The sequence below is a fragment of the Anastrepha obliqua genome, chromosome 2, assembly GCF_027943255.1.
Source record: "Anastrepha obliqua isolate idAnaObli1 chromosome 2, idAnaObli1_1.0, whole genome shotgun sequence".
Classification (NCBI taxonomy): Eukaryota; Metazoa; Arthropoda; class Insecta; order Diptera; family Tephritidae; genus Anastrepha; species Anastrepha obliqua.
Genome location: NC_072893.1, coordinates 100376060 through 100386330, shown reverse-complemented (window position 1 = coordinate 100386330; position 10271 = coordinate 100376060). Strand labels below are relative to the sequence as shown.

General features: G+C 37.2%; 1 protein-coding gene across 1 annotated transcript; it reads right to left on the bottom strand.

Annotated features, from left to right (window-relative positions):
* Positions 1–5099: 5099 nt before the first annotated feature.
* Positions 5100–8158, bottom strand: LOC129237022 (uncharacterized). The gene has a single exon (XM_054871388.1). The coding sequence runs from the start codon at positions 7787–7789 to the stop codon at positions 5765–5767; it is 2025 nt and encodes a 674-aa protein (XP_054727363.1). The 5' UTR covers positions 7790–8158; the 3' UTR covers positions 5100–5764.
* Positions 8159–10271: the final 2113 nt, after the last annotated feature.

The window sequence follows — 10271 nt, the reverse complement described above, 5'->3', positions numbered from 1 at the left end:
TGCTCAATCATAGCTATGCAAGCAAGCGCAAAAGAACAAAAAATACAGCAGCAACAAAATCCACCAAAAAACACACAATATTAGTAAATCAAAAAACAATTACCTCCTACTGTTTAATTAAACCAGCAACTAACAAATCAATCCCATATACTCTGAAACCAAACAGATTTGATATACTCTCTCTTGATGATGAGAAAGAAAAAAAAAAACAGTGGGACAAACAACAATATTGAACCGGAAAAACTCAAGCTCGAAAACGAGCATCTACCTTTGTATAGAATGTTGCATACATTAAATATTCAACTTATCCCTTAAACCAACTTTCGAGCTGCGTTTCCGTACTAAAGGTCCTGCCAAACAATGAAGTAAAAGCAGAAATCTCTAAATTAACTCAATATTATACATATACGTCGAAAGAACTGAGGGGATTGAAAGTAATTCTGAGGTACTTGCATAATTCCACAGATAAAGAAGAAATTATAAAAGAATTAAGAGAACTTGGTCATGAAGCTATACATATCCACAATATCGTACACGCTACTTCGTACTTGAACTAAAAAGCAAACCAAACAGAGAATATACACTACTTCAAAATTAAATTTGAACCCCCAAACTGCACAAATTTCCAAAAATACGGTCAAAGAAATAATGTTTGCTTTAAAGCACCTGTCTGTATCAAAAGTGCTGGAAGTCATAAAGCCATAGAATGTCCAGTAAAGGACATTAATGAAATGAAATATGTTTTGTGTGGTATAAACCACACATCCCTTATATTTGGGTGTATGATTTATAAATCATTACAGATACAGCGTTTTCCTAGTCTCAGACGAAAGAATCCCACCACAATAACAAACACAGAAGAAAAGTTACATCACAAAAACACTAGACTGTGAGACAATAAGTAGCCTTACTTACTTACGCTAAAAATGATGTTTAACCTATTGGAACAACTACGACGGAAAACAGCGAAATTTCAGTGTTGAAAAATATGATGGAACAACTAATCTCACAGATGTGTGCAATACTAACGTGGTCACGTTACTCTTCTCCAAAATTATTTAGCAATCAAGGTGCTAGAATCACTGGAACTAAAAACATTCCTGAAAAAGAACAAAATGGACGCATCTCTAATATCTGAAACACATTTCACTGATAGAAATTATTTAAACATTCCTGACTATACTCTAAATCACACCCATCAAATTGCTAACAAGGCACATGGTGGAATGGCAATAAGTCTAAACAAAGACATAAAATTCATTAATGTGACCCACTACAGGAAGGACTACTTGCAAGCGACATCTGTACAAATTGAGGACCTTATTATGTTTAACCCTTTCTGCCATATATTGTCCTCCTAACCATAAAACAACTAAACGCTATATTTTGACTATCTCAAGACTCTTGAAGGCCGGAAAAATCTTTATGATGCAATCATGGAAAACAAAAGTAAAAATTAAGCTCTGGAGAACCAACTTATTGGTCAACTGATATGCTGAAGCGATCTGATTTTATTGGCTTTTATATAACGAAAGGTATTAAAAGTGAGGACCTGGAAATAACCCAAAGTTTGATCTCTTATCTGACCATCCTCGAATATTATTGAGATATGAAATCAGTCCTATTCTAAACTACGAGACACATAAATTTTCTTTTCGTGAAATTATGGCACAAAGCCATAACATGGAAGCCTCCCTAAAAAGTGGCTCCGCAATCGTATACTTCAATGACAGTATAGTATATGCCGGAACCTCCACATCTATAATTAAAATGAGTAACAACAAATACTAGATATCCCATAAAAAAAGGCTGAATATATCAATAAAAGAAAAGAAAAGATACGTTAAAAGTGGATACGGACGAAAAATTTGAAAAATATTTTGCATCATTGGGAACTAGAACTACAACTACGGAAGGAATGCAAAAAATCTACAACGTAGTTATGCACCAACGGCCTCTAAAAGCAAAAATACTCGCTGACCATTAAAAAAAACATTTACAAATCAAAATAAGACATTAATACCTCGGAATTTCATGCTCACCTCACAAATAACATAAATACGCCAATTAAAAAAACAACTTCGAAAGAAAGACGCATAGCAATTGAAACAAAACTGTTGACAGCGTGTGGCACAAGGCACTGTTTAAACTTAAACAGTATCTTGCACTGGATTACTTTGCTATCTGATAACGACTATTTAACAAACATAACATTTAACAAACATATTTTTTTATGTAAAATATGGTGACAAATGCTCTAATACGCAATTAATTGAAGCCGGGGTACCTCAAGGCAGTGTATTAGGGCCGTCATTATATGTGTTGTACACAGCTGATATTCCCACGCCTGCAAGTATCAACATGATAGCAACTTTCGCAGATGATTCCGTCCTATTGACTACTCATAAGACCTTAGAAGCAAGCAGCAACATACAAGTTGCAGCCGATTTTGGACAAAACTTTAACATGGTTTAATGCTCGGGGTATACAAATCAATAGTGGTAAAACAATTCAGGTAGCTTACTCTAACAGGAAAGTTTGACCAGAGAATCTGGCAATAAACAATTCCCAGCAACTACATTAACAGTCAGTGGAAACTGTCGTTGTCGAATAAAATACGAAAATAATCGAAAGTACTCAGAACAATAACAAATGCTCCTTGATACCTCAGTTTTGATGCAGTAGTAGAAATCATCCGAAAGCGGAGTACAAATCACATTATCCGTTTGACGAATCATACGAATACTGACATGCGACAACTGTCAGCAAACTCCAGGCGGCTTAAACGACCAACACCAACGGACTTACGAGTAAGATTGACGAGATAGTCGACTATATGAACCGATATGGTATCAAAATAGCTGCGGTCCAAGAGACAAAACTGCACGCTAGCTCCCCCCTGATCACCAGTGACGGCTACAATGTGCACCGAAAGAATCACGAGCGAGACCACGGTGGAGGTTTAGCGTTCATAGTCCACCATACAGTGCAGTATCGCAGGCAATTGCTGCAGCTCGCCTGATATCACAATTGCTAGCGCAGGTCTGATAAATAACATAACCTGGCGACCTATGTATCGCTTGCATCAGACCACTTGCCCATTATCGTCTCGATCGAGAGACATGGCGACTTTGTTTCCGCGGATCACAGGTCATACGTCAACTTTAATAAAGGTGGTTCGACCAAATTCGCGGAATTTACTGAAGACATCTTCGCCGCTCTTCCCATTCCCACCGATGTGCGCGCAGGCGAACGTGCATTCCGCAAGGCGATCACAGCTGCCGCTGCTCGCGTCATACCCGCTGGAAGGATCAGGGACATACGTCCGAATTTCCCAGCTGAAGCGTGATCGCCTCCGCCAGGCCGATACAGGGGATCGTCGGATAAAGGATCTCAATTGCGAGATACGGCAACTGGTAACCCTACACAAGCGGAACAAATGGGAAGAGCATTTGAAGTCCTCCAACTTCACCTCTGGTGTGAGCAATCTCTGGTCCACCGTAAGGTCTCTGTCGAACCCGACGAAGCACAATGACAAGGTTGATATCACCTTCAACGGTCGTGCTTCGTCGGATCCGAAGAGATGCGCGTGCTACTATAGCCGGCAATTTATTCTGCATCCTCCGGCCTGACAAAATTAAGCAAGGTGTACCGCATGGTGGTATTCTTTCACCCTTGCTTTTCAACTTCTATATCTCGAAACTCCCCCAGCCACCAGAGGGAGTCTCCCTGGTCTCATACGCCGATGACTGCACGATAATAGCGTCGGGCAATGACATTGATGGCCTATGCTCCAAAGTAAACGACTACCTCGCCAACCTTTCTCGCTTCTTCACTGCGAGGAATTTACAACTCTCCCCCACTAAAACCACGGCGACCCTTTTCACCACCTGGACAAAGGAGGTCAAGCTACAACTCAAGGTGAAAGTTGATGATACACAAATTCCGACGGTTAACAACCCCAAAATTTTGGGAGTTACGTTCGACAGCGTGTTCTCCTTCTCAGCGCATACAACCGCTATTGCAACTAAAGTACAGAATCGCAACAAGGTTCTCAAGTCGCTCGCCGGCAGCACTTGGGGCAAAGATAAGGAAATGCTGCTGTTGACTTTTAAAGCAATAGGCCGGTTCTAAACTATGCTGCGCCTGTCTGGTCGCCTGGAACCAGTGATTCGCAGGTGACGAAGCTTCAGACCTGCCAAAACACTGATTTAAGGACCGTGATGCCTTCTGATGTCACCTATAGAACATCTGCTTAATGAGGCCCAAATGCTGCCTGTTAAGGAGCATAACAAACTGCTCAGTAAGCAGTTTCTGCTAGGGTGTTACCGCAGGCCCCACCCATGCAGACACCTGCTCGAGCCTGAGCCACTTCCCAGGCACGTCAGGAGGCATTTCCTCAACTACGCGGACGAGATCTCAGACAGAACAAACACACAGTTACTGGATCGGACAGTGTACAGACAGGCCATAAACGACATTCATCGGGAGAGTCTCACCACCTTTTTAACCTCCCGACCCCCGAATGCCATCCACATCCACGAGACTCCACAGTATACAGCTGTTAATGACAATCGCAAGTCTTTTATGAACTCTCGCTCCCCGAATGTCGTTATCGGAGTTTAACCACCAGCCATTGCAGACGAAGTGCTTCAGCTGCATTGTAGCATAATTGCGTTCTTGATGTTGTGAGAGGTAAAACCATTACCTATCCAGAATTGACCCAGACGTGCTAAATATATATACATGTCTGGCGTATGAAGGTACTCCGCATGACACTAACCACGTTTTCCCATTCCGTTCGGAGGCGGCACACGCTTTACTAAATCAGTGTATACTTTTATTAAACACGTAGAAATTAGGTTAAACTTGTTCAACCAAACCATTTATTAGAATCAATAGTACATGTATTGAACACAATAGGCCTAAAATTTAGTAATAGCCATGATGCTAAGAGAGCCAAAATATCAAAACTAAAAAGGTATATGTACCTGTTTGAGACCGACGATGTGAACTCCGTAAAAAATTGAATAGGACCAAATTTTCAGCATTCTCTGGTAAAGAAATATCGAAAGAATTTAACTAATTAAACTTTCAAATTCAATGTATTCAAGTATTTGTACTTTTATTATACTTATTTGATTGCAGCTCATTTTATTTTATAACTGTAGCTATACAAGTTTAGAAATAACATTTCCATTAATTTAAAATCTTATATGAATATACAACTTTCTTAAAAATGACATTCACAAATATAAATTTTTAAATTTCGATATTAATTAAAGCTTTTATTCTTAAGCCACTTTTTTAATTGACGTTTTAAAATCAGTTTACATATCGTTTCATGTAAATATGTACTTAAATACTAAATTTTTATAAATTTAAATTTGATATGTTGAAACTTCGACTTCCAAACAGAATTATTGCATTTGAAATTACTTGGCTTTAAATTTTACTTTTCTAATCTCACCCTACTAATTAGGGGTATATTTACATCCGTAGATAATGCAAAACTTTATTAAACAAGCATATCATATCTAGTATATGATGGTAAATTTTTATTATAAATATATTAAATAGTTATTGCCATTATTTTAGAATACATTTATACAGCCTTCTTAAATCTCTCTAAAGATTTCAATAATTTCCACATGTCAAATTTCTTTAAAATCGAAACCTGTGGTCCCCAAAGTTCTTTACTTTGAAGATTGCTGCATATATGTGTATACATAAATAAAAATTACATTTCATACAATCTAAATATTTAAGCATATAAAACAATGGAAGCATTAGTTGCCGGTGGGTTCGAGTTTGCATCGTGACTTAACCATTTTTGAACGCAATTTTCTTGGCAAGTGAAATTGTCGCAAACCGTATGCACTTGAAGGTCAATACTACAAGCTCGGTCTTCCTTTATTCTGTAAAACTCTTCTTTGTAAGATGACTCACTATATGTTGATGATGAACTCTCATATCCAGAAACGGGTGATCCTTCAGCACAGGGGATCACTGGAGATAAAGCTGAAATTGTCGTCATGTTAAAGGCACTTGGAAGATTTAATGGCTTACATCCCTGAAAGCAAGTACTTCCTACTTGAAAATTATGGTCGATCACATTTGAGAGGTGAAAATTGGTGTGTCGTGTTTCACTATCGAAACTGAATCTTGGTGATATGCATCCCTCTTTGTTATCAACCTTATCATCAGAAATATTTTTAGCAGAATTTTTTTCTGAAATGATCTTAGTTTCATTTTCTTCATGTTTTTCCTCTTTTTCGTCTAAAAGATATGGTTTAAATAATTTTACGGGTTTTGGAGGAGGTGATTTTATATCCATTTCTACTTCGATATGATCATCAACACTTTCATTTAATTCTTTAACTTTCGCAAATAAATTACTAGAATCATTCTCCGAGCTCCGCATGATTTTAGTTGCTTGGTCATTTCTCGAAATAACCTTACGCTTCCTAAAAGTCAAATCAACGACACTCTCGTTTTTATTTTCGGCCACATCATCAGTTTTAGCTAAATGTCTCAAACTACAATTTATATTCTCGGCATTTTCACGACGAGAACCAATAGACAGATCTATTGGTGTAACAGTTAGGCACGATGTGTTTGATAATCCCTGTGTTGTTACGTTATAGTTTTGCAAGGTATATTCCTTTTGACTTTCAATGCATGTATTATGAAGATATTTATTTAAAGATATACGGGCACAACAACTTTCAACATTGTCCACTACTATTTTCGTTGCATCGCGTAATTCAATAGAATTTATTCCCTCACTTCGCTTATATACGATTTCCTCCGGTGTTACGTTGGTTTCTGGCAAGCATGTAGAAGCCAAGTTGGTTGCAGACAAAACATTCACAGGTAGACAAGCTGACGGCATTAATGACGGTACTGTTGACACCCGAGATTGTGGTTGTAGTAGCGTATGGGTATGCGACGGTAAGTTGTGGTATTGGTAGTGTTGATGATGTTGCGGGGAAATGTGTGTTAGGACAGGCATTGGTATAGATATATTAGTCGATGCATGTGTGTATGGCGCATCGTAATGATGGTGATGGTGGTGGTGCGGCTGAAGGTGATGAGAATGAAGTATTGGTGACGATATTCCCGCGGCGTTGCCACTTACTACAGTCTGGCATAGTGGTGGCGATGTATTTGTAGTTGAAGTGCTGGCAATAGCCATAGCACCCGCTGCTCCCGCAGCTGCAGCGGCAGCCACAACGGCGGCCAAGTTCGCCGCTGCATACACCCCTTGTGTTGATGCATTCGTTGATGGAATCACAACTGGTATTGATGGCACTGTTGTAGAATTTGTAGCGACACTTTGTCTGGCTGTGTCCAAGGGCAGTTGCTGAGATTTACTTTCAAAGTGATGGTAGCCGAACTGACTATTATTATTCGTTGGGATTATAATCGGCACTTGTTGTTGCTGACTCACATTATGAAACTGGTGTTTTAATCCACTGTGATTTATACTGGCGACTGATGATCTTAGATTCGATTCGCATTGTAACCATTTTTGAATCTGTCGTCTATGTATATTGTACTTTCTAGCAGTTGCTCGTTGATTGCCTTTACAATCACTATCTTTTCGATACGATTCTAATACTTGAAGCTTAAAATGTGGTGTAAATATTCGCCGAGAGCCCATTTTTGAGTTGCTTGTAAAACTGCTCGCGCCACCATTACTTGCCATATTGAATGTTGTATGTGTGTTTTGTAAAATACTTATTGCTGCTGTTGGCACTTGGGTATTATTTGACTTAGATATCATTATATAAAAACACAATAAGTTTCAAACAGTTTTTTCATTCCAAAACATAACGTTGGATATTCACATCAAATTATATTAAATATCGCTTGAAAAGCTTAAATTGTTCTAGGTATAAAAAAAATACTATATTTCCGTATGTAATCATGCGGCTTCCGATGATACACGTTCGATTGCGCCGTTTCTTCTTTCCACACTAAACGATTAGCAGCAAAATTACTCTAGCATTTGCCAGACATTCTGGCTCGGTTTTGTCTCTATGTGTTGGTGATTATATGGCGCTTGTATGTACAGTATAGCGGACGGAACAAGTGAACGATTCAAGCAATTGTCGTTCTAACAAACACAAAGACAATTCAACTGTTGCTTTAGTTGAAATAGTTGTACACTGTACAAGCACAGGCAGAACGTGTTTTCCCAAACTCGTAAAGTGCTAGTGCCTTGTGTCTGTGAGTCACGTCATGTGGGTGTATATGTGAACGTATGCAGAGTTGTATTTTAAAGGCTGTAGAGAATAAATATTTCAAGGAACTCATTGAACAGTAAGCAACACGAAATGAATGTAAACGTATTTACATGCATATATACATATATAAATACATTACAAATACGGGCTCTAATAAAATACGTAAAACAAATGTCTGTACATACATATATATATTCACCGCGTATTCTCATATATGTACATATATCATTAGACACATGGTATGGGTGCATGTATATGAAGTGCTAATTCTAAATATACCATATATTTGAATATATGTATCTATAGATATATGGGCATACAATAATTATGTAATATGCATGTATGTAAGTATACACTTAGTACATACATACATACATATGTATTATTTGCCTTTTTTTATTTTAAAACTTTTAAAAGTGAATTTTTACCTTTCGTAAGGCTATATTTCGTATATTGCATATGCACATGAAAATTCCATAATTTAATCGAATTATCCAATCAGAAGCCGAATAATGCAACCAATGCGAAAAATTGCAAGTTGCACTATCAGCACGTTTTCTGCTTCAAAACATACATATGAATGTATATATTGCATTTCCATATATACATACCATATGTATGTTTGTGCGTACGTACATATGCACGTACGTATATAACTAACTATATACATACTTTAGCTTTATTTTTGCTTTTTATAAAGCACTTTAAGTACACATACTTTTATGTTTATTAAATTACCTTTTTTCTTGTATTCTTATAAATATTTTCGTATCTACATATAAAACAGGCGTATATGTATATATATACATACATACATATTTGGGTAAAAAGTAAATGAACCTACTCTTATGCATATGAATGGACGGTTTCTACTCAACTACTACACTTAATTTAAAAAAAATACTCCTATCATATTTATATACATATGTAGGTACATACTTTAGCTTGGATTCTTTTCAGTACTGATTATACGATAACAACAAAAGCATTGGAGAAATGTCAGGTTTTAGTTTAAAAAATATATATAGGATGTTTCTATCATACATCCAGCTTATAGAATAGGCGTTTAAAGTTTGTTGGGTGTTTGGCAATGATTAGAAACATTTACACGCGATCTAAACGAAATAAATATCTTTTTACAAATGAAAACATTAGTATTTTTTATTCATCGATAAACAATTTGGACTTGAAAGGCTTCAACTGATTCATGCCACTTTCTTTTCATGTACAAATGTAGTCCTCGTGATAAATAATAGTCACAAGGTGCCAAATCAGGTAATTACGGCGCATGGTGCAATGCATAATTTGCCTCTTTTCTCAGAAATTCTCTTCTTCAAGTCTTAGCGGATGAGATGCTGCATTATTTTAATATGTAAGCTTGTATGGCACAAATCATTAATTGAGGTTACGGGCATTTCTCCATTAAATCACATTGTTTTCTAAGGACTCCTCAATTATTTTTCAATAGTTTTCACAGACGGTTTCCGATTATTTGTAATGAAATCACTAATTTTTCGATTTTTTCTAATTACAATCTACTTCGTGCACGACCTGGTTTTTCATCATCCTCATGCGTTTCACTACACAGTTGAAATCGCTTGTGTCTAAGTCTGTGTACGGAATAAGCAATCAGTGATTGAACTGCAAGCTGTTGTTTCAGGATAAATCCCAGAAAAACTGAACTATTACTCTTCTCTTTTAAGACCAACGTGCCAAATTTCCAGTTATCCAAGCTGTTAGTGTCAGAAATCCAATACCGAGTATATAGCTAAAAAGCAAACATAGTATAAATCCATGCAAAACAATGCTAGATAAAAAGTTGTCTCCAACTAAAAATTTCACTGTGGTCTTACACTGCAATTGAGAGGCCTATTCTTACGTATGGAGGTCTGTACTAGCTAAAAGCTACCAGCTACTGCTTGTATTCTAGTAACGGGGGCATTATGCTCAATTCCAGGTGATACACTCAATTTACTCATCCATTTATTACCAATAGATCTTCACATCAAATACATACAC

What these genes read in the sequence shown, in the direction of transcription:
- LOC129237022 (XM_054871388.1), bottom strand. Translation starts at nt 7,789, where the DNA reads ATGATATCTAAGTCAAATAATACCCAAGTGCCAACAGCAGCAATAAGT.